At 36.5% G+C, this 26,382-nt stretch overlaps 1 protein-coding gene across 3 annotated transcripts in view; it reads right to left on the reverse strand.

The window, feature by feature from the left end:
• Window positions 1–17,108, reverse strand: part of ASZ1 (ankyrin repeat, SAM and basic leucine zipper domain containing 1) — a 62,287-nt gene extending 45,179 nt beyond the window's left edge. For 2 of the 3 annotated variants that reach the window (XM_058528881.1, XM_058528889.1), the window contains exons 1-4: window positions 17,004–17,108; window positions 16,518–16,617; window positions 12,199–12,321; window positions 10,008–10,119 (exon numbers count right to left, since the gene is read on the reverse strand). In XM_058528881.1, the coding sequence (XP_058384864.1) occupies window positions 10,008–10,119; window positions 12,199–12,321; window positions 16,518–16,617; window positions 17,004–17,108 (440 nt within the window). Of the gene's footprint in view, window positions 1–10,007; window positions 10,120–12,198; window positions 12,322–16,517; window positions 16,618–17,003 lie in introns of those variants that run through there. The other variant, XM_058528898.1, reaches the window with a different exon arrangement.
• Between the last annotated feature and the right edge of the window lie 9,274 nt (window positions 17,109–26,382).

Here is a 26,382-nt window from a genome sequence, read left to right on the forward strand (position 1 = left end):
ACCCTCAAGGGGAGAGTGGCTCAGGTAAACACCCAAGTCTGAGTTGAGACTACTGTAGGACTATGGGGGAAATAGACTAATCATGAAACCCAGTCTTGAACCATCCTAATCCTTGAGTAGATCGAGGTTCTAACTGCCAGTAAGAAGAAAATTAAATATTTTCTGGAAGCAAACAGACCTATACAAATATTTATACATAATATCCAGCATTCAATAAGAAATTACTAGGTATTCCAGGAGACAGAACCAAGGACCAAAAGAAAAGAGAAAGAGAAAATAAAAACAGACATATAGATGTTATCAGAAACACACTTTAAAATACATGTGATTAATATGCTCCAGAAAATAGAAGGCAAAGGAAAAACTTAAGAGACCTGAATTTTAGGGAAAAAAGAGCAAGCAGAAATTATAGGACTGAAAAATAGGGCAGTGAAATTAAGAAGTTAATAGATGGGTTTAATAGCATATTAGCTACAGCAGAAGAGGGTTAGTAACCTGGAAGACAGGCCAGGAGAAAATACCCAGGGTGAAACATGGAGAGGAAAAAGGACAGAAAATAAAGAAAAGAATGCTAAGAGACATATGTGATATGGGTCTAAATCCCAGTTAGAAGAGGGAGAATGAGGCAAAAGCAGTATCTGAAGAAATACTGGCTGAAAATTTTCCCAGACTCATGAAATATATCAAACCACAGATTCAAGAAATTCTAAGAACCCCAACCTTCACAAGTTAAAAAAAACTTATATCTAGTGATATCATAGCCAAGTCGCCCAAAACAAGAGACAAATAAAAAAAATCTTAAAAACAACCAGAGGATAAAACACAATACCATGAAAGGATCAACAATAAGACTAACTGGCTTTTCAGTAGAAACAATGGAGACTGGGAGACAACAAAATGACAGCTTTAAAATACCAAAAGGAAGTAACTTCTAACCTAGAAGTCTATACTCAATGAAAATAACTTCCAAAATTAGTGAAATAAAAAGGTTTTCAAACAAAAACAGACTTTGCCACCAGCAAACAGACTAAAGAAAGGTTTTCAGAAGAAAAATAATCCCTGATTGAAACATGAAAATATAGAATGGAATGAAGAGCGCCAGAAAAAATGAATATGTGAGTAAATCTAAATAAAAGTTGATAATATTAACAACATTAATTTTATTAATGTTGTTAATAAAATTAAATAATAAAATAATAAAATAATAAAATAAAACAATAATTTTATTATTGTTATCAATATTAATTGATAACAATAATAAAATGATAATGTAGTGTGAGGTTTAAAATACATATAGATTTAAAACATATGATAACAACAGCACAAAGGGTAGGGGATGGGATGGGCAAATGGGAGTTAAAATATTCCAAGATTTCTGCCTTTGTCCAAGAATTGGTAAAAGTATTAATTCACAATAGACTCTCATAAGTAAAGAATATGTGTTCTAATCTCTAAAGTAACCATTCAAAGAATAATAGAAGAAGAAATAACTAGTAAGATAGGAAACTGAATAATAAAAAGATTAATCCAAAAACAATCTTGGAAAAAAAGAGCACTAACTAAATGAAACAGACATATCACTATGTACCCTAAATGCAAATGGACTAAATATTCCAATTAAAAGGAAACTACTGTTAATCAACTGGATTACAAAAGGAGAACTATATGATGCTTACTTTAAATAAAAGCACATAGAAAGGTTGAAAGCAAAAGGATGGAAAAAGATATACAAACACTAAGTATATTATAATAAAGCATTACTAAATATACAGAGGAGCACACTTCATAAGAATAAAAGGTCAATGCTTCAGAAATATAGTGGCCTTAAAACATATAAGAAAATGTCGACCAAAATACAAATGACAGTACTGATAGAACAAGCAAGCAAAAAAATCACTAGTCACTTGGAAGATTTGAATAACAGAACTAATAAATGTGGCCTCATTAATACACACAGACCATTACACCCAACTATTGCCAAATTACATTCTTTTCTAGTATACATGGAACATTGCAAAAACTGACCATAGGCTGGGCCATAAAGGAAGTCTCAACAAATTTCAAAGATCTGAAATTATACAGAATATCTTCTCTGACTATAGTGGAATTATGCTAGAAATCAATAATAAAAGAAAACTAGGGGAATAAAAAAAACTGTGATACATTCAAATATTGGAATATTTCTCAGCAATAAAAAGAAATGAACTGATACACAAAACATGGATGTATCTCAAAAATATTATGCTGAGTGAAAGAATTCAGACACTAAGAGTATACAATGTACGATGTATCAAACAAAGTACTAATCCAGGGAAGAAAAAAAAAAAAACAGTGGTTACCTCTAGGGTTCAGAGGATTGTCTTGGAAAGGACCTAAGGGAACTTTCTAAAGTAATAGAAAAATGTTCTATATTTTGAAGAGGATGTGAGCTACACAGGTGTATTTATTTGTCATACTTCAAACTGTACACTTAAGATCTGGCATTTCACTTTGTAAATCAGATCTCAATAAAAAGGTGGAATAAAAAACATGCCAAAGGATATTACATAATGTTTACAGATGGATGGATGGATGATGATATGTATGTTTATGCAAATGGATGATTATATATATATATATATATATAATCCAACTTCGGCAGGAAAAATATACACAAATTACAAGACTGGTTGCGTCTGAGAAAGAAAGAAGGGAAGTGACTGGGGAGGATACAAAGGGGCCTTTAACAACACTGTATTATTTTATTTAAACACATTTAAAGCAAAATTAGAATCATTAGGCAAAAAATGGCTTTTCAAAGACTATATGAATTATAGCTTTGAGATGCAGAAGTTTTGTATGGTTTTACTTAATTTTTAGTAAGTCTTCTATTGGCCTTAGTAAGTACCAATGGATATTAAAAATTAATATCTTGACAAGATTACGATCTGGTAAATTCTTGACTAAATAAATGTCCTAATTATTGCACAGTACCACCGAGACATGTTAACATGAGATATTAAACTTTCCCAGCAAGAATGGATTCACTTCCATGTATAGGTATTCAAGAAGTTGTTGCCATAACATTGCCAAAAGGAAATATAATTGTAGCACTACGCTTCTTATTAATGAAAATACCATCTATATGTGTATACAAGGTAGTATAAATGAGAAATATATTAATTCTTTATATCTTATACTTTACTTGCATCTGCAAGCATCCTTCTAAAATTTCTTAGCACAGACCATTAAATATAGAAAGTATCCTATTCTGGTGGGAAATTGCTGAAATAGAGTATACTTAAGTAAGAAAAAAATTTTAATTTTTGAAAGCTATGAAATCATGAGAGAAAGCCTAAAATGTTATTTTTACACTGTTCATTTCTTCGAGGACTTCTAGTACCACTGGACATCCCTGAATACAAAAAGTATAAACTAAGACGAAACTACTAAAATAGATAAGTAACAAATCTACATTTCATTGGATCTAAGACACCATCAATTTTAGAAGGCATACCAATTTCAGAGATGCTAATATGTGGAAAAAATATGTCAGAATAAATGAAATGTGGTTATTTTAAATTATTTTTTTGTGAAAATGTATATGGTGACCTAAACCTAATCAATACCAAAGTCCAAAGAGAGACTTCTGAGGAGGATAGATTATAATTTCTAATTGCAAAGCATTTGAAACAACTATGTTCACTACCTGGGTAATCTTTTTAGGAGTGTTAGGAAAACTCCAGCTTCACTGAAAAAAAAAAATTCATTCTTTCAGCATTTAGAACAGAGTTGAAAGACTAACTGCTGAAGTCAATAAGGTACTGGCCATTCCCATTTAGCCAACATCCTATATCTCTTCTCTCTTTCTTGCTAAGCTACTAGAAAGGGTAGTTTATATCATTCTTTCCACATCTCCAACTCTCATTTACTCCTGACTTACTGCAATAATAATACATATTTTTTCATATTAAATAATCATTTTTAATGTTCAGTCAACAACAGATAAGAATATGCTTATGTACTTATGTATATTTTATTAAAATGATAAATGTTTAAAGAAAAATAGTATATATACTTATTAGTTTAGTTTTATCAATCAATAAGAAATGTGCATTTTAGAAATTGTGGCTCTCATAACAGCACAGGAAATATTATCAATTTAAGTAAATATTTGGTAAGCACCTACTATGAAACGGCAGCATGTTAAGTACTTTCACATTCATTATCTTGTTTTAATTTTCATAGCTGCCCTGCTAGCTAGCTAGGTATCATATCAGTCATTCACTGAAGAAACTGAGCCTCAAAGATTTCAAAAAGACTTAATAGTTACATTAGCTTGGACAAGTTGTTGAGATAGTATTTGGACCCAGATCTTCAAGCTCTAAGTCATGTTTCATATTTTCTGTGGTACAAATGGATTAACATATTAATTACTTCCCAAATTATATGTTTCAGTTAAGTTTTGCAAATAAAATAGACAAATGATCATTCTATTTCAAATCTATTAAATTCAGTACGAACTTGATAAACATCACATGGAAGAATTGTTAAGGAATCAAAAAACATGTATAGTACCATGTAGTCAAATGGCTCACAGTGAAATCAAGACTTGCACACACGAAAACAATGAAAGAACAACACATGAGATATATAAAAATGTGCTAAACAAGGCAGTCACCTACCCAAAACGTAGCTGACGAACAAAAAGCACTCTGTGGCTGTAATAACAGGAAAGCTTACTAGACTATTAATCTGGCCCTTGAGGCATAATTTGAATGCACAGTGAGGAGAAGAGAGGTTCTGTGCTTGTGTTTTGAGAAATTAGTGTCAAGGGCTTTCATCAATTAGCTTTTCTCACATCTATCCTCTCCATTCTGTGCTTTCAAAAGGATCAAGCAGATTTCCAGGTATATGAATAGCAATATTAATGCTATACCCTAAACACTATGATATTTGTCACTGTTTGCATATACGTAAAACTGCTAACAAAGATAAGATCAACTCCCACATGTAGATTAAAAAAAGACAGGTAAATAAAAAGATGAGCATAGGATATGGACGGGCAATTTATAAAAAATTACGAGAAGAAAAAAAATCACAAAATAACAATTTCTAGTAACGTTTTCTAAATAAGCTATTTAAAAAAATTCTTTCTGAAAATACTTTTGTGACTTCAGCCTACGTTTTCAGAGCAAAGGTATGTCACATATTTACTTACGACTAGAAAACAAATCAATACACCTCAATCTACTAAACTGCTCCAGTGACATTTACAACTAAATTTATATTCTGAGAAAGAAAGCAACATTTTTCCCAGAGCATTTTCTATTTATTAAAACAGGCAATAACATTCAACAAGTTAACAATCACACAATGATTACGTCAAAACCTTGGATATTAGTTAACGTGTGCTGTCTTATCAACAGTAATAAAACATCTATTGAAATTAAAATGCCACATCATTTTACAAAACCCTTATCTCATGATTGAGCAATGTGAATATAACATACTCCTCTGCCAGAAAAACTCCCTTCTAAATGTAAAGAAAATATATATTTATTTCATATAAGAAAAGGTTTCAGCAAACTGGGGGAAAAACCACACAATTCCTAAAAACAGAAATATTAATCATATACACTTTTCTTTAACAAATAGCATTTTTGTTTTGTTTTGTTTTCCTTTCCTCCTGAGGAAGATTTGCCCTGAGCTAACATCCAATCTTCCTGTTTTTGTATGTGAACCACCGCTACAGCATAGCCACTGACAGACCAGCGGTGTAGGTCTGCGCCTGGGAAACAAACCTGGGATGCCAGAGCGCAGCGTGCCGAACTTAACCACTAGGCCACCAGGGCTGGCCCTATATACACTTTTTAAAGCCTTATTATTACTCTAACAATAAAAATGACAACTCCAAATTTAAGGCTAGATTGAAGAGGGTTTCAAATTTTATCATGCATCTAATAATCTAACATAGACTTTTTAGATTTTAATAATTTATAATATCATGTTACTGCATTATCAATATAAAAAGAAAAATAAGGAATGATAAATCCATACCATGGCTCAACTGCCAAGTTCCAATTAATTTGATTGCAGGCCATCTTGTTTTCAGGGCTAAATATGATTAAGCTGAATTAAAGTGATAATATTTTTCTGTTCACATACTTCCCTTTGTAATCTGTGGACTTTTTAAGTCCAAATATTCAACTACCTACAATAATTTAGGGAAAGAGAGAAAAAAAACCACAGATATACGACAGTTTAACAGAAATATTTGCAAAAATTAGAAAAGACATGCTGTTTAAACTGGTTGTGTTGAAAAATCCTAAATATAGATAAGATGGGGAATATAAATACATTCCAATTGTGGACCCTGTTTGGATTAAACTGTTATAAATTCCCTTATCAAACCTCTGCTACATTCAAAGGCTTAAAATACTTGAGTGCTAATTTTATGTTCTGTAAAAATAACATACCATCTATCACTGAGTTGTGAGTATTATAACGGATAACATATTTAAGAGCAATTAACACAGTGCCTGGTACACAGGAAACATTCAATAAATGTTTCATTTAAAGACAAAATAATAGGGCCGGCCCCATGGCTTAGTGGTTAAGTGCGCGCGCTCTGCTGCTGGCGGCCCGGATTCGGATCCCAGGCGTGCACCAACGCACTGCTTCTCCGGCCATGCTGAGGCCGCGTCCCACAAACAGCAACTAGAAGGATGTGCAACTACGACATACAACTATCTACTGGGGCTTTGGGGGAAAAATAAATAAATAAAATCTTTAAAAAAAAAAAATAATAATAATAATAAACCTAACCCCAGAAACAAATTCTAAAGCCAAAAGGAATAAACCAGTATTAAATTCTCATATTTGCTAGCCACAGTACACTGTGCTAAGTATTGCCAGTAGCAAGATCCAAGAGAAACATAAGATGTGATCTGAATTAATTTAAAAATGGCTTTCAAGTTGTCAAGTTTTACTATTAGTCCTACAGGAGGGAAAATAAAAAGAATTTTAAATTAAGGAAAAATAATAAAAGAACAAGATAGATCTATATGTACTAATATAGAAAACTAATCATTAAATATTAAATCAATACTGTTTTCAACAAGATAAAAAAACAGCCTGCATGGAATACAAAGCATTAAACAGCTAACAGAAGATATATAAGTAAAAAACAATTTAAAAATTTAGAAGATGCTGATTTCTATTTCCAGTAATGGTAAGCTAGATAATTTGTACCAAAATTGTGAAGGCAACTAAAACAGCTAAATTTTTTTTTAATTTCTTAAAAACTGAAGAACTAATAAGATATCAAAGAACTACTGAACCAAAATCTAGATGGCAAAAATCCAAAGAGGTAAATAAATACAGCATTTGGGGTTGCTTCTACCTTGAGGACATTTTCCAGTCCAGAAGAACCCAATGGGAAAATGAGCTGTGTCTTTGGTGGTGCTGAATATCAAGAGGAACAAAATTCGAAGCTCTGGGCCTATACAAAGTAGACAGTTTACTAAACCATACTCCAGACACAGTAAGCTGGCACTCTAAGGGCTATACCTTCAGGGTAAGGATGAACCAGAAATAAACCAGCTCTTTAGGTTTACATCACCAAAACAGTCCAGGGAATTTCAACACCTGAACTTAGATTACATGAGTCCTGCACTGATAGTGCTCTAGGCACCTTTTAGAAATACACAAAATCCTCTCTGATGGATCATCCTAGGCCTCATATTATTCCTACAAGTAAGTTTTAAAATCTAATGACGAGCACCTAGTCATGATTATGAAGCATGAGAAACTACTGCTAGCAGAAAGAAACTCATAAAGATTTCAGATACTGTTATTACATCTAGACCATATGTTTACCATATTAACGAAGTTTTAATTTATAGCTTGAAAATAATTCCAGGGAACAATAAGCCTCCAGAACTGAGGCACCAATCCAAAATTTAGAAGATGCTTGTCACAATGATGCTTAACATGGCAGATGGAGATACCTTAAGGACACCACACTAAATCGATGTTTTTCTCATTAGCCTTTTTCAAGACGAAACAGAAGAAATGCTGGAAGAAACTAAGAAAATTTTGCAAAAAACACTGACACCTAGGAATCAAATGGTATTAGCAGATTTGAAAGTCTACTTACATACAAAATTTTGGAGCAACATAAAACTTCGAAACAGATGAGAGTTGCTCTTTTAAATAATGTTTATATAATAAATTTGAGTATTCTTAAATGTTCACCGTAACAATGAACAAGAATAGCTAAGGAAGTAAAAGAAAAGCTGAAAATCATATAAGAGCACTTAGTGATATTGATGTTCGGAACACATACACAAACGGCTTGCTGAAGTAAAACAAACACTAAACACCAAACATGATTTCCCAAAAAGCAATTCAGTACGTAAAACAAGGAAGCAGGTAGTCACAGCTATCTGAAGAACTGATGCAAGGCGCTCGTCTCTATTTAGCTTAACCAGGAACTCAGCCTAGAAAAGCAAGTATTGCTCAAAAAGACTGCAAGCCTCAGCTGCCTGAGGCAAAAGTCTACAGCTGAGGGGCTGGCCCAGTAGCTTAGTGGCTAAGACTGCATGCTCCACTTTGGCAGCCCAGGGTTCGTGGGTTCAGATCCCGGGCACAGACCTATGCACGACTTATCAAGCCATGCTGCGGCAGGCGTCCCACATATAAAGTAAGAGGAAGATGGGCACAGTTGTTAGCCCAGGGCCAATCTTTCTCACCAAAAAGAGGAGGACTGGCAACAGATGTTAGCTGAGGGCTAATCTTTCAAGTTTACAGTTGAAAAATACACTAAATTGTTTACTTAATTATGGTTAAAATGGCAAATTTTATATTATATATATTTTACCACAATAAAAAAATTTCAAAAGAAAAGAAAAGAGAGTTAGGGGAAGAAGAGTGAGGGCTAGGCAGGACTCAATAGTTTTATGGAAATTCGGGAGCAAAAGCCACAAGGAACCTGTACTGTTGGATCTTTAGCAGCATCCCCAGCCTCTATCCATTAGATGTCAGTACCATCCCCAAGGTGTGACAATCAAAAATGGCTCCAGACATTGCCAAATGTCCACTGGGAGACAAAACAGACCTTACTTCAGAACCTCTCGACTAAATCAAAATCTTTGCATCTTAGAAAAGATCTGGAAATTATCTAGAGCTGTGCAGTACCTTCCAAAGCTGCTGTCTGTCCAAGTGTCACAGAAACTCAACTAAACTGGAAAAAAACTTCTAGAGTCAAGCATAGTTGTTTCTATTTATCAGATACTAGATCACTATTATTTGAATAGTGAATTATGAATAATTCTGTTTATGCTAGACATATTTCTGTTTGATAGGCTACTTCCTACTCTCTTCATTTTGAAGATTAAATAAAACAAAAAGATATTTAACAGGAAGATGGAGCCAGACAAGAAGGAAGTTAATAACAGAAATTTTAAGCAATCTGATTCATTTTTTTAAATTACTGACATTTCAACAGATGCAAGAAACATTTACTGCTTGTTTCCTATATACCTAGGCACTATTAAATATATGATATAACATAATTAATTGGAAAAGTCCTACGGAAATGGAAACGTTTCGATACATTATTTGGAATTCTTAGTATTTGTGTAAAATTGTTTAGCGGGTAAGTGTTACACAGAGAGAACACTAAGTTAAGAGGCTTTACTATTATAGCTCAATCATATTCTTTTGAATGTATGATTCACAGGAAATGATATAGTTTATTGTCCTCCTTCCCCTCTCATTCCAAATTCTTAGGACATTCCTCCAAAAATTAAAGTGAAACACTACCTTCATGATATGCCCTTCCTTTGATAATTTTATACAATCAGAACCATGACCTTATTATCACCTATTTCCATTCATCAACTATATGCCCAAGTAAACACACATTGTTTATGATTTTTAAAAAAACATGCTATCAAATGTTTAACAGGCTGATAATCAAAGAAAAGTATCCATCATTTTTGAACAGACTGTAAGGCTCTTACCTACAAGCAACATTTGGATCAGCATTTCTTGAAAGTAGTAGCTCTACACACTTCAAGATCTGTTCCTCTGAGCCACGAGCAGAACATGCAGTTATCAAAATCGTTTGCTTATCTATAGTGAATAGAAAAATGAAGAACCCCCCCACATCAACAAGTGTATTTAATTGACTTCTTTTACCATTCAAAAGATTCTAAAATATTTACTGCACTCTTAAAATTCTATAACTATTCCCAAATCTCTTGCTCTTAGTAGATAACTTTATGCCTTCCTTCACCAAAAAATGAGATTAGAGATGAACTGCCTGAATCTCCAAAGTTTATCTACAATTCATTTCTTAATTTCCTTTCCCTATTTCCATTTCTTCAAGAGAATAGGAAAGTAGTTAAGACACAACGGACTCTGTGTAGAGATACTGCCCAGAGTTGAACAGTTTTTGGTTAAAATTTTCTTTCTGAACTCATGGTTGAAAAATAATAACTGATATTCTCTCACATCAATTCTTTACTTCTCACTCATTTAACAACTCAGTGAAATCTGGTTTATGCCCCAACCATCCTACTGAAAATGACCTAACTGCCACATCTATTGGTTTTAGTCCTTTTCTACTTGATCTCTCTGAGCTCACCCTGTTTCCTCAAACTCTTCTTCCCTCGGCTCCTAGGCATCAGCAGAGATCAGGGGAGATTAAATAAACAAACACACTTCTCAAGTAAGAATTGGAGAATTCAAGATAGGTGATGGCAGCCACGGTTTACATTAATGGTTCAATATTGACCGAATATAAAGATATAGATTCTAGTCCCAGTTCTGCCACTGATAAACTGTGTACCTTAGTTATCTCAGCAGACCTAAATTTATAGATAGGAGGCTAATATCTGCCCTCTTTACCTGATGGGGCTATTGTGGGATACATAAAAGAATTTATGTGAACATGCTATGAAAAATATACAGTGTTTTATAACCGTAAGGTATTCCTTTAATTACAAGCAGCAGAGAAAGAAAACTATTAATCAATTTTTTTAAGAATATTTTATACACTTTCAAAAATCTCATTTCCAAGTATACCTTTCATTGGGTGATATTTTAAAATGACTTAAAAACAAAAACCTATCACAACAGCAGATTAAACATAAACTGTTGATAATATTAGGTGGGAATTTATATAAAATATATAAATGAGAAAACATAATAGAAATGGTTTTACAAATATTTAATGTAGGTATAAAATTAACGTGAAATTGGAAACATTTAAAATAAGTAATCAGTAATTCAACACAATAATTATATTATTTTAAGATATATTTAATAATAATTAAACTAGATTTGCACATATACTCTTATTTTTCAAAAGCACTCAAAGCAGTACTGAGTAGAAATTATTCAATAACAATGACAGAAAAATATGGATTTCATAAACTATTTTTGAAACAACTTTAAGTGATATAATTCAGAGTTGAGTTTTAATTTCCAAAGACTGATTTTCAAGTAATTTTCCACAAAATTATCAGCTTTTTGATGTTTTCTTTCAATGCATTTTTCCTTTAAAAACAACCCAAACCCTCTAGCATAGAAGTTGAAGGTATATAACAGAACCAATTATAAAGATAATATAAATGAAAACTACCTCTTTGAAAAGAGAGTTTTTCAAAATATCCATGGTTTCTAATTTGATTTTGTAAGTTATTTACATAATGTAACTATAGGAAGGTTTTTTTAATTTTATTTATTTATGTTTTTTCCCCCAAAGCCCCAGTAGATAGTTGCATGTCATAGCTGCACATCCCTCTAGTTGCTGTATGTGGGACGCGGCCTCAGCATGGCTGGAGAAGCGGTGCGTCGGTGTGCGCCCGGGATCCGAACCCGGGCCGCCAGCAGCGGAGTGCGCGCACTTAATCACTAAGCCACGGGGCCGGCCCTAGGAAGGTTTTTTTTAAACTGCTTTAATTTTTTACTTTGCATAACGGCTGCTTGAGAATCAAGAAAATCACAGTAAACATAATCAGTTATCTCAAACGTCTTACCCTTACTATTATTTTTTTTCAAGGAAAAAGGTTTATTTTAAAGTGAATATATGAAAACAGAGCATGGAAAGTGTATATCACCACCCCTAAATAGAAGATAATTAGACTTCTAACCAGAGAAAAATACAAAGTAAATTTTCACATATGTTAAATATTTAAAACATCTTACCCTTATCAAAGCTTGCTTTAGCCCCTCTGTCCAAAAGGACCCGAACCAGCTCTACGTTGGAAACACTAGCAGCATACATAAGGGGAGTCCATCCATATCGAAAGGTGGAATCTACACTAATGCCTGTCAATATAAAAACAAACTTTAAAAGCCTCCACTACCAAAAAAAAAATCACTGTCACCATAATATGATTAAAGGACTGTGCACAGTGACATAACCATGTAGTTTCTAATAGGAGAGAATTTATTGGTAATAGTAGCTTCAGAAAAATAGAAAATAGTTACATCTGAACTTTAATAAAATTAGCTAACTTTAGTTTCATTGTAGGCACTATGTTCCAAGAGATCTGATCTAACAAAGGTTTTATTATAGATTATATAAAATATCTATATTTTAACAAGTTTTACATACAACCTTTTTCTCTCTCTGAGAGTTGGAAAAGGTTTCACAGAAGTAAAATGTCTTTTTAATTAGAATATTATCATACATTTCTATGGTGGCAAACACCACATATATTCCTAAGATTCCATTAACTTCCTTCCCAACACAAAACATATCCATGGGTGACTGGCCAAACATGAGGCTAAAAAGGTAGGTTAGGGTTAGATTATGAAAGCTCTGTTAAGAAATGTAGACTGTACTTTGTGATCCACGGATTGACATCATTATATGTGTATTAAAAAGACAATACAAGTACCACTGTTGAGAGTGGGACAGGAGGCAAGGAGACCAGTTATGAGGCCAGAAGTCTATGCAGAAGTCAGAGCAAGGGCAGTGGACAGAGAGAGAGGAAGGAATACAAACGGAAATTTCGAAGGCAGGATCATCAGAATTTAAAATTACTTTGAGGAGGAGGAGTGATGGAAATGAACAAGTCAAAAATGACTATCAGATTCTGCCTTGGACAAATGAATGATAAGCAGTGAGCTAGAATAAGGAGAGGTATATACAAGATATACAACGCCTGAGGAGTAGGATGAAGTTTTAAGTAGCCATTATCCAGAATGGGACAGGAAGGGATAGACAATAACTGTTAAGAAAGGACAAGAGACAGCTGACCTTAAAATCCTCAAATCATTAATGGTACAAATCTTTAGAGTCATCTGATTTTCTCCAACAGCTCTGACTGGTTTGGTCATATAAAAAAGAAAAAAATGGTTGAACTGATCTAGGTTTGCATCTAGGACTGGGGAGGAGCATACAAGATGTGATTTGAGAACAGGGATACAATGAGGCAGTGAACACAATCCATTAAATTTATGCAAAGCCTCTTCTATAGAGAGATCAAGATTTAAGTGGCAATCTCTCTCTTCAACCTAAGAAATATTTTCTAATGTTAAAAAAAATACGTTTTTCTGTTTCAAAAAAGGAAAACTTCTGTGTGAAAACTGAATATAGGCCTGCCTTTAACGCCTTTTAACTTAATGCTATACCTTTTAATTTACAGGTTTTTTAAAAACATCTTTTAAATTACAGGTTTTACAGTCTCTGTCCTAAAAGGGTTATAGTCCTAGAAAGGGTTCCATTTGCAAAGACGAAAGCCACATCACTGAAGAAGGAATATAAACTTGATGGAGGGGGACTCACTTTTTTTCTGTAGGAACACTAAGTTGCTGAAAGATTATATATGTCAAATTCCCAGTTGTCTAACTTTAATCGATATAAGCTGTGTGATAATTACCAGAGAAAACAACATAAAACCATCCTAGTACATATCTATACCGCTGGTCCAACCTGTCTTCTCTAACAAATTTTCCTCTTTAAACTACTGCGACTGAAAGCATACGAATGAGATCAGAGGAAAGATCCTTTTGTTTTCTCATTACTCTTTCCTTTTCGACATTACTGTTCAAATGTGACAGCAAAGGTGAAAAGGAAAAGATGCGAAGACAAGGAGAAGCAAATATGGCATTTTAGTGTAAAACTTCTTAATAATCATCATCTTTAATGCTCAAAAAAGTACATTATTAAGCACCTATTATGTTCTAGTTATGGTGTAAAAACAGTAAGTTTAAAAAGGATTGACATAGTATATTTATATAGCTCAAAAACATTCAAAATAACACTATACTGTTTGGGATATATATATATATAGTAAAAGTATAAAGATATGCATAGGAATAATAAATATCAACTATAAGAGAGCGGTAATCTCCAGGGGGAAAGAGAGAAGTCTCCATACCTTTTTAAATGTCTGAAATATTTAATAATTTAAAGAGAACTGAAAATGTTTGTACATAGCAGAATAACAAAAACTGGAGACATCTTTGAACTGTTAAAAGTGGTGGACAAAGGGAGCTTTCACTTTTTATTAAATTTTTCAACTGGTGCAGAAATATGTACCAAAAACAAGAAGGGGCCCCGTGGCTTAGGTGCACCCGCTCCGCTGCTGGCGGCCCGGGTTCGGATCCCGGGCGCACACCAACGCACCACGTCTCCGGCCATGCTGAGGCCGTGTCCCGCATACAGCAACTAGAAGGGTGTGCAGCTGTGACATACAACTATCTACTGGGGCTTTGGGGGGAAAAAAATAAATAAATAAAATCCTTAAAAAAAAAAAAAAAAAGAAGGACTTTGAAAGGCAAAAAAATCAAAAATATTTTAAAAAGTGTTAAATAACGACATCTGGAAAGAATCCAGGAAACACTAAGACAGGAGTTACCAGTGAAAGTGACATTTCAGGGGTAATGGGGTGAAAGAGGGGACAAAGGTATCTTTCAACTTACACCTATAGCTTTATTACTGGCTTTTATTTTAAAATTTTCATAATTAAACAAATTTTAAGGGGCTAGCCCGGTGGTGTGGTGGTTAAGTTCGCATGCTCTGCTTCAGCAGCCCGGCGTTCGCAGGTTTGGATCCCAGGCGTGGACCTACACACCACTTGTCAAGCCATGCTGTGGTGACATCCCACATACAAAATAGAGGAAGATGGCACAGATGTTAGCTCAGTGACAATCTTTCTCAAGAAAAAAGAGGAAGATTGACAATAGATGTCAGCTCAGGGCCAATCTTCCCCACCAAATAAACAAAACAAAACAAAACAAATTTTAAAAGGTTGACTGAATATCTACTTTACCGGTAGGCTCTTTGCAAGTCCTAATTCTTCAGGAGCCTCCATCACTTCACTGCACCTAGTCCCACTACTCTCAAGGCCAACTCTCTTTTCTAAAACAAATTTCTGCCTATTCCAACCCATCCAACGCTATGCACACTCCTGTATGTGTTCATATTAGATATTAGGTCTCTTTTAATTATTCAAATTTTATTAAACATCATTCTTCAATTACAAACTCTAGTTTCATTGTCCACAAAGTCACATAGATTCTTCTCTTTTGTTACAACAGCTAATACTCACACAATGCTTATATGTTCTAAGACCTTTATTTATATATTCTCTCATTTTAATCCCCCCCCAAAACAAAAACCCTTTGATATAATGCCTCCCCATTTTAAAAAGCAGGAAATTGAAGTTTAGGAAGGTTTGGTAACTTGGACAAGATTAGAGCCATCAAGTGGCGGGGCTAGTAATGAAACCCAAAAGCGTCCTGTTTCCAAAATGATTTACTTTTCACTAAACCATGCAGCAAATCGAGCACAGAAGAAAAGCATTTTGCTATATACAATCTCACTTAACTATTTTGTGTGAATGTTTTGTATCTAGATGGTAAATGCCTGTGACTCCTTTGGATAATTTCAATCGCTATTGTCAATGTCGCACATTTCTATGTCAAGGTAATTCAAAAAAATAATACTTAATTTGATCCACAGAAAAATGTCATGTGACCCAGGACAGAATTATTATGTTTTACATAAAGAAGTTGATGGTCTGGAAGTTTAAATGACTTATCCAAGGAACCACACTGAGCAGGCAATAAAGCTGAAACAGATATTCTGATTCCTATCTCAGTCCTCATCACACAGACACAGACACATACATACACACACACACACACACACACACACACACACACACAAAACCAGCAAAGGGAAAGAACGTCACTAAAATGTACACTAGAAACAATTCTTGAAAAACACATAATATTATAGCTAAGTAAATGCTGAGAACAAAGTGAGTAGGAATTATCAGAGTGGGGTACGATTAGTCAGACTAATCGTCTGACTAACGGAGGTAATAGGGTAGCAATCCAAACCTAAGGGTAGACGAAGAAGATAAGGCAAAGAGAACTCAGAGGCAAGTAAGATACCGAGGACACTCGATATATTAACTTAATTCATCGTGCTTCCATTAGAAAAGCAACTCAAACCTTTTAAAGTAAGGAACGCTTGAGTTGGGTTGAAGCTATCCCTTATCTCTCACCAGAATCTAGGAGCTCCTCGACCAATGAGATATCTCCTCTGGTCAATGCTTTCTTAAATGTTTCATTCTTTTCTTCAACGGGTAACGGCTCTTTCAGTTTCTAAAAAAGCAGAAAGTTATATATACATAAAAAAAGTCTTGTTATACATATTTTCATTTCCAGCGTATCAAGAAACACGGATGTTTGCTTTTAGGTACATTTTTTGGGGGAGGGGCAACACAAAGTTCGTAAAGAATTCATGTCCAAAATTATCTTTAAAAGTACTGGGTAATGACGGGTCTGAAGTGAAGAGCTACATCAACGACCTAAAGAAGCGCATTTGAGGAAAACTTTGTGGGTTTGTGTGGAGTTCAAAAGCCTGTATTTCCACCGGAAAAAAGTTAGGGAAACACAGGCGAAGAAGTTAAGAGGTTTCTAGAGGGTGGGCCTTTGAGGGCCAGGGGAGGCCGATCCAGCTGCGGTCAAGACAAGGTCTCCGCTGCTACCTGAGCTGCCTGGTCGAGATACCCAATCTCCCAGCCGTCATCCTCGCTCTCACTACTCTCGCCACCTCCGGCCACTGCCAAGCCCCGTAGCACGCCCGCCGCCATGCCTGCCTGGCTGCTCCCTACGTGCGCCGCGCCGCGCCGCGCCCCTCCCCTCGCTTCCCCAGCGCCTGCGCACTAGAGCAGCGCGTAGGGCTGCGCGGGAAGGCGCGACGGGCGACGCCGGGTCTTTGGGGCCTTGGGCGCAGGCGCGTGGCCGTGCACAGCGCCTTTCGCCCTTTCCAGCCAGCCCAGAAGCCGGGGTGGATGGAGACCCGCTGGACTGGTTCCCCGCTTGGCCTACCCAGCTGACAAGGCTCGCGAGCCAAGCTACTGGCCGGTACTTCCAATTACTTTTAGGGACTTACCCTTCATTCCTTTTAGGATATTTGCTTGATGAAATTCTTGCTTTTTAAGGAATGCCACGGTTGTGGCAGGAGCAGAATGGAGATTTAATGCCAAGGAAGACTAGGCTTTCCCCCCTATGCCATTCAGCTGCCCCCTGCCAAATCCGCTGTCAAACATGCCTCCCCTGGGAGAGGGACTCCTCTTGGCCCACAGTGCAGGCCTACATCAGAAATATTGCAGGTTCAGTTTCAGACCACCACGTAAAGCGAATGTTGCAATAAAGCAAGTCATATGAATTTTTTGGTTTCCCAGTGCATATAAAAGTTATGTTTACACTATACTGTCTATTAAGTGTGCAATAACATATCTTGAAAAATAATGTACATACAGTTAAAAAATACGTTATTGGTAAAAAATGCTAACCATCATCTGAGCCTTCAGCCAATACTAACCTTTTTGCTGGTGGAAGGTTTTTGCCTTGATGTTGATGGCTGCTGACTGATCAGAGTGGTGGTTCCTGAAGGCTGGGGTGACTCTGGCAATTTCTTAAAATAAGACAACAATGAAGTTTGCCATATGGATTGACTCTTCCTTTCACGAACAGTTTCTCTATACCATGTGATGCTGTTTGATAGCATTTTACCCACAGTAGAACTTCTTTCAAAATTGGAGTCAATCCTCTCAAACCCTGCTGCTGCTTTATCAACTAAGTTTGTATAATATTCTAAATCCTCTGTTATCATTTCAACAATCTTCACAGCATCTTCACGAGGGCTAGATTCCATCTCAAGAAACCACTTTCTTTGCTCATCAGTAAGAAGCAACTCTTCATCCGTTAAAGTTTAATCTTGAGATGGCAGCAATTCAGTCACATCTGCAGGCTCCACTTCTACTTCTAGTTCTCTTGCTACTTCCACCACACCTACAGTTACTTCATCCACTGAAGTCTTGAACCCCTTGAAGTTATCCAAGAAGGTTGGAATCAACTTTTTCAAAAATCCTGTTAATGTAGATATTTTGACCTCTCCCCGTGAATCATGAATATTCTTAATGGCATCTAGAATGGTGAATCTTTTCCAGAAATTTTTCAATTTACTTTGCCCCAATCCATCAGAGGAGTCACTATGTCAGCTATAGCCTTACGAAATGTATTTCTTAAATAATAAGACTTGAAAGTCAAAATGACTACTTGATCCATGGGCTGCAGAATGGATGTTGTGTTAGCAGGCATGAGAACAATATGAATCTCATTGTACATCTCCATCAGAGCTCTTGGTTGACCAGGTGCATTGTCAATGAACAATAATATTCGGAAAGGAATCTTTTTTCTGAGCAGTAGGTCTCAACAGTGGGCTTAAAATATTCAGCAAACAATGTTGTAAACAGATGTGCTGTCATTTGGGCTTTGTTGTTCCATTTATAGAGCATAGGCAGAGTAGATCTAGCATAATTTTTAAGAGCCCTAGGATTTTCAAAGTAGTAAATGAGCATTGGCTTCAACTTTAAAGTCACCAGCTGCCTTAACTCCTAACAAGAGAGTCAGCCGGTTCTTTGAAGCTTTGAAACCAGGCATTGACTTCTCCTCTCTAGCTATGAAAGTCCTAGATGGTATCTTCTCCCAATATAAGGCTGTTTTGTCTACACTGAAAATCTGTTGTTTAGTGTAGCCAACTTCATTAATCATTTTAGCTAGATCTTCTGGATAACTTGCTGCAGCTTCTACATCAGTACTTGCTGCTTCACCTTGCTCTTTTGTGTTATGGAGATGGCTTCTTTCCTTAAACCTCATGAACCAACCTCTGCTAGCTTCAAACTTTTCTTCTGCAGCTTCTTCACTTCTGCCAGCCTTCATAGAATTGAAAAGAGTTAGGGCCTTGCTCTGGATTAGGCTTTGGCTTAAGGGAAGGTTGTGGCTAGTTTGATCTTCCATCCAGACTACTGAAACTTTCTCCATATCAGCAATAAGGCTATTTTGCTTTCTTATCGTTTGTCTGTTCACTGGAATAGCACTTTTAATTTCCTTCAAGAACTTTTCCTTTGTATTCACAACCTGGCTAACTGTTTGGCGCACAAGGCCTAGCTTTCAGCTTATCTTGGCTTTCAACATGCCGTCCTCACTAAGCTTAATAATTTCTAGCTTTTGAATTAAAATAAGAGACATGCAACTCTTCCTTTCACTTGAACACTTGAGTCCATTGTAAAGCTATTAATTGGCCTAATTTCAATATTGTTGTGTCTCAGGGAATAGAGAGGCCCAAGAAGAGGGAGAGAGATGGGGGAATGGCAGGTCAGTGGAACAGTCAGTATACACACATTTATGGATTAAGTTTGCCATCTTATGTGGGCGCAGTTCATGGTGCCCCAAATCAATTACAATGGTAACATCAAAAATCACTGATCACACATCACCATAACAAATATAATAATAATGACTAAGTTTGAAATACTATGAGAATTACCAAAATGTGACACAGAAACATGAAGTGTTGGAAAAATGGCGCCGATAGATTTGCTCGATGCAGGGTTGCCACAAATCTTCAATTTGTAAAAAATGCAATATCTGCGAAGCGCAATAAAGCAAAGCACAATAAAAGGAGATATGCCTGTACATCTCTAAGGAGCACCACCCACATGCTCAAAAAGCCATCCAACAAATGGGAGCCAACAAAGGAACCAGGAGAATTCTTACTTTAAATGTCATGTGATGTCAGATCTCATTGTAAATTTAGAAAGCTCAGAACATCAAAATACTTTCCCAGCTAGATAATGTAGATGTCCTAAAGGAAAAAGTTGGTCAGGAAAGGGTGGAGTGGGAGAGAGAGTGGGTCAAAAAGCTGGGAAGAAGAAATGATTCAAACTTTCTGAAAGCGAGTAAATAATATAAACAACTCCAGGTGAAAGCAGCCCAAACTCAATTTTCTGCATCTAACTTTTAGAAGAAATGTTGATAACACAGTAATTATGTTTGTTGCCACAGAAAAGTAGATCCATCAAGGAACAGGGCAGATTTATGTACCTGAGGATGATTTAAAAGGAATGTAGCCATGCACCATTCTTTGAAAGTTTTGCAGTAACTTGTTTTTTCTTAGGGAATCTTTGATGTAAGATTTTGAAATATTTACTTCAGAGACTTTCACAGAGAAGTGCTTGTCAGTAGTTTGGTTATTTTGGGGCCATGTCTGTCTTTCTAAATGCACTCATTCAATAAATGTTATGGATCATTGAGCACAGCCAGGCACAACTAGGTTTTGGGAGACGACGTGAAAGACAAACCAAGCTGCCTCATGGAGCTCACATTTTAATGAGGAAAGACAACCAGCAAGCAAACAAACAAGGCTATTGCAGATTGTGGGTGACCCAAAGGAGATAAACAAGCACTCAGTGTCTGGAATCAAGCCACTTGGGTCGTTTCCCAGCCAGATCACTGACTCTCAGTGGCTGTGTGCTCTTGGGCAGTTTACTCAGCCTCTTTCTTCTGCATCAGTTCCCTTATCTGTAAAATGGAGATAATGATAGTACCCACCTTAGAGGGTTGTTTCAAGGATTAAATAACTTAATGGGCTTGGAATAGGGCCAGTCTCAATGTAAGAAGTAAATAAATTTTAGCTACTGTTGTTATTATTATTTTAGATAGAGTAGTTAGACCTGAGTAGAGTCATGAATGACAAGAAGGAGCCAGCCATAAAAAGTAGAAGAGCAGAGCTTTCCAGGCAGAGGAGATGGCTAATACCAAGGCCCTAAGGCAGGAAAAAGCTTGGACCCTGGCCTGGGACAAGGGTAGGGCAAGTGAGGATGCTAGGGAGCAAAATTTAAGAGGCGCTGACTCTCAGGATCCTGTAAGTTCTTATATTTTACACGCTAGGTGCCTGACTCACTTCACCTTTGTTCTTGTTCTTGCCCTGCTTAGACCAGAAAGGAGGCCTGAGGCTGGAGCTTCAAGAAGGAAGGAGTGTGTGATGCAAGGACCTTGTGGGCCTTAAGTAAGGAGTTTGGATTTTACTCTAAGAACAAGTGAACATCAAAATGTTTTTAAACTGATGAAAAACAGTGTGTGTGTGTGTATTTAAAGACACTCAAACTCTTTCATAGAGAAGGCTTTTGGTTTGAGCATCTGGCTAAGTAGTCATGCCATTTACTAAGACGGAGGAAGACCAGAGGATAACTTGAAGATGAAATGAGCATCTCAAAATTAACGTATTCAAAACCAAACACTCAAGTGTAGCTGCCAAGTGGATGTTCACGTATGGAGCTCAGGAGACAGGCTGGTCTTGGAGATATAAATTTGAAAGTTATCCACAAATAACTGACTTGTAAAACTTTGGGGATTTACCCAGCAAGATTTTTTGTAAATATAGATGCTATAGACTGAATGTTTGTGTGTCCTTCCCTCCCCACCCTCCCATTCTTATGTTGAAACCTAATCCCCAAAATGATGGTATTTGGAGGTGGGGCCGTTTGGGAGGTGATTATGTCATGATGGCAGAGCCCTCATGAATATGATTAGTGCCTTTATGAAAGAGGCCCCTGAGAGCTCCCTTGCCACTTCCACTATGTGAGGACACAGCAAGAAGCTGCCTTATGAACCAGGAAGTGAGCTTTCACCAGAAACTGAATCTGCCAGCACCTTTATCTTGGACTTCCCAGCCTCTGGAACTGTGGGAAATAAATTTCTGTTATTTATAAACCACCCAGTCTATGGTATGCTGTTATAGCAGCCTGAACACACTATAACAATAGATAAGATTATTCTAAAATTTATGTGGAAAGGCAAAGGAACTAGATAGCTAAAACAATTCTAAGAAAGAAGAATAAAGTAGGAGGAATTACTCTTCTTGATTTTAAGAATTACTGTGTAGCTACAGTAATCAGGACTGTGTTATATTGAAGAAGGAATAGACACATAGATCAATGGAACAGAACAGAGACGCTAGAAATAGACCCACACAAGTAGGGGCAAATGATTTTTAACAAAGGTACAAGAGCAATCCAATGGAGGAAGGATCATCTTCAATAAATGATGCTTAATATCCATAGGTAAAAAAATTAACCTATCTAACCCTCATGTCTTTCAAAAATTAACTCAAATTGGATCATAGATATACATAAATGTTCATAGCAGCATTATTCGTGTTAGCCAAAAAGTGGAAACAACCCAAATGTCCATCAACTGGTGAATAGATAAACAAAATGTGGTATATTCATACCAGATATATACATTTCCTAGGACTACCATAACAAATTACCACAAATTGGGTGTCTTATAACAAAAGGAATTTATTCTCTCATCATTCTGGAGGCTAGAAGCCTGAAATCAAGGTGTCCACAGCACCACATTCCCTCTGAAGACTCTAGGGGAGGATCCTTTCTTGCCTCTTCATAGCTTCTTGTGGTTGCTGTCAATCCTTGGTATTCTTTGGCTTGTGGAGGCATCACTTTAACAACCTCTGCCTCTCTATTTACAAGGCATTCTCATCTGTGTCTCTGAGTGTCTAAATTTCCCTCTTCTTGTAAGGACATCAGTCATATTGGATTTAGGGCTCATCCTAATTCAGTATGACCTCACCTTAACCTGACTACATCTGCAAAGATCCTATTTCCAAACAAGGTCACATTCACAGGTTCTGGGTGGACGTGAATTTGGGGGAGACACTATTCAACACAGTACACCATATATATCACTTAGCATAATGTTTTCTAGATCCACCTTGTAGTATATATATGTACTTCATCTTTTTTATGCTGAATAATGTATGGTATTGATTTCAGAAGGCGATTTCAGGATGTGGCCGTTAAAAGGCTACTGTCATTGTGAACTGGAGAAGTGGCACGAAACAATGGAGAGGAGAGGATGCATTCAAAATTTATTGTGAATTAGAACCAGTAGGATTTGGTGACTGTATATGAAGGATGAGGAGGAGAGAAGATCAAAGCTAATATGACAAGAATGCAAGAAGAGGAAAACGTTTTGAGGAAATGGAGATAAGTTTTTTTCTGCACAAAGACAGTCTGAAATGCCTGAGAAACATCCATGTCTGGGGAAGGTCTGGGGCTCCCCAGAGAGGCCTGGACCATCTTTGTTTCAGCTTTAGAAACCATCTTCCTGAGAGGTAGTAATGGATATATTAAGGTGATGATATTGCCAAAGCGGAAGGGATAGGATGAGGAGATCAGAGGGCCAGGAATATATCCTTAGCGAATGACTGTTCTTTTAGGAAGCCATCAAAGGAAAGATAGCAAAAAGGGGCCTAAGAAATAGTGATCAAAGAAGCAGGAGACCTGGAAGAGATCTGTGTCTCAAAAATCTTGCACTGAATTGTAACCTAAGATAATAATAGCAATAATATTAATAATAATGCATTCATTTTATAGTACTTCCTATATGCCAGTTACTGTTCTAAGGGCTTTACCTATATCAAGTCACTTAACACACAACTCTATTGAGGTAAATATTATCTCAATTTTACAGAATAGGAAATGGAGACACAGCGAGGTAAAGTCACCTTCCTGTCAGGGCTGGAATTCAAATGCAGAAAACTGCTCTGCCGTCCATGCTTTCAGTCATTACTATCTAACACTCATGGAGCACTTCCCTGTGCCCTGACACTTTTCTAAGCACCTTACATCCGTTAATTGACATAATCCTCACAGTAACTTTTTGAGAGAAGTGCTCTTACTATCTCCATTTTACAGATGAGGAAACTGAAGTCCAGAAAGGTTATGTAAACTGCCCAAGAGCGCACAACTGCTAAGTAGGATTGTCAGAAATCACAACAGGCTCTTGGGCTCCGGAGTGGGGCTCAGGTTTAACTCAGACATTGTGATGCCCACAAAGTGCTCTCTCCCTAGAGGGATACTTGTTTCTCCGTGTGTTTCACTCTCGCACCGTGGCACTATCTCTGAAGCACTCACTCCTTTCCAAAGCAGATTTCGTCTTCTGATGGTAAACCAGACTCCGAATAAACCTTGATTCATTTACAGGTTAATCACAAGCTTCATTCCTGGCCAGATAAGAAATCGGTAATTTGGTTTTGTCTGAAGAGATTTGGGAATTCCCCTTGGGTGACTTCCTGGAGTGGGTCAGAAAGCCACCTACCCACTTCGTTAATGACTGCAGTGTTCTGCTTGGTTCACTGATGATAGGAGACTGTTAAAACAAAGAGGACAGGAAACCAGCTGGATCCGAGAAATACATGTTACTCAAACTTAGGCTTTCCCTAGTTCCTGAGTGGGTTTTTTTTTTTTTTTTTTACTTTCAAGCTTTGACTCAGACATTAATGGTGATTTAGCTAATATAGTTTGTTTTACCATTACACATGATGATGCTGTATTTTGTGGGGAACTTGGTTTAAATTTAATGTTATCACATGTTTACAATTCTTGCTTATTTTCTACAGTAATGTGTGTGGTATTAATTTCAAGAATTTTAAAAAATTCTGTTGGGATTCTTAATTCTTAATCCTGTCTGGGATCCAGTGGAGTTAACTGCCTCTTTTAGAGATAAATTTGGAGGCATAAAAATGGTAAACATGTATTTTTTCTAATTATTAAAATTCATGTGCATAAGACAGTCAAGGGGAGAGATAAGTGATATTTTTTATTATTATTTAGCATTAATTGATTCCATAAATACTTACTGTGCTCCTAACATATTTTCTAGGCATGGAGGAGGAAGTTGTAAAGGAGACAGGCAAGATCCTTGACCTCAGAATGTTTATAGTTTAGTAAGAGAAACAAACAAATAACTATATAATTAAATATCAAGTAATAAATTCTATAAAGAAAAATTAACCAAGTGAAGGGGATAGAGAGTAATGGAGTTGAATGGGAATTTGAAATGAGGATTTCAGAGAAGCCCTCTCTGAAGTGTTGTTCTTAGTGTGATAGGAAGTTGCAGGATTTGATTTCTTTTCATCTTAAAAGATTGTTTTGGTGACAAAGAGAAAAAACTATCTGTGGGGGACCAAGAATAGAGTCAGGAACCCCAGTTGAGAGTCTACTGCAACAGTCTAGATTCTCAATCCTGCCTGCATTTTAGAATCCTCTGGAGATGATTCTAGCCAGTGCCAGCTTAAAGCAATTATATCAATACCTCTGGGAGTAGGGCCCAGGAGTTGATATTTCTCAAGGCTCCTCTGGTGACTTTTTTTTCGAGAGAAGGATTGACCCTGAGCTAACATCTGTGCCAATATTCCTCTATTTTGTATGTGGGATGCCACCACAGCATGGCTTGATGAGCGGTGTGTAGGTTCATGCCCAGGATCCAAACCATGAACCCCATGCTGCTGAAGCATAGCACACAACCTTAACCACTATGCCACCGGGCTAGCCCCTCCTCTGGTGATTTTAATACATAGCCAGGCTGGAAAAGGTTGTAGAAGAAAGATGTTGGGCCCTGGGTCTAGGGCAATTGTCTGTATCCAGCAGGAAAAAATGAAGAACCAGAATGTTGAAGTTAAGCTATTAAAACAGGAATGGATGCCTATCTGGATTTATTTTCTTCCTTAAGGAATATGGTTAGATTAGAGAACAAAACAAATCCTTAAACAAAGAGGAAAAAAAATCATCAAGAAATGATGAAAATGGGTTAAGAAGCATTAAGCAATATAATACAAGGAAGTAATGGTTAATGAAAATTTTTGTGTCATGTTTATTTCTTCAAATTTTCTAATATGTAGCTCAGATTTGAAAATGATTGTAGAAGGAGGATATAGGAGACTAGGTCAAGGGCAGTTATCTTTGGAGGTGGCTAGATGCCACATTCAGGATATGTATGTTTTGTGGAGACAGCAGATGAGACCTGCTAATACATGGGAAGTGGGATAAGATGGAAAGAGGGGGTCAGGGATGACATCTACACTTTAGGCCTAAAAAATTGGATGAATGGTGGTTGAATGGAAAAGCAAGGGTGTGTGTGTGTGTGTGTGTGTGTGTGTGTAGGTGTGTGTGGGTATTGAAATCAAGCGTGTGGGTTTACACTTCATAATGTAGAGAG

This window comes from Diceros bicornis, chromosome 3 (assembly GCF_020826845.1).
Source record: "Diceros bicornis minor isolate mBicDic1 chromosome 3, mDicBic1.mat.cur, whole genome shotgun sequence".
Taxonomy (NCBI): Eukaryota; Metazoa; Chordata; class Mammalia; order Perissodactyla; family Rhinocerotidae; genus Diceros; species Diceros bicornis.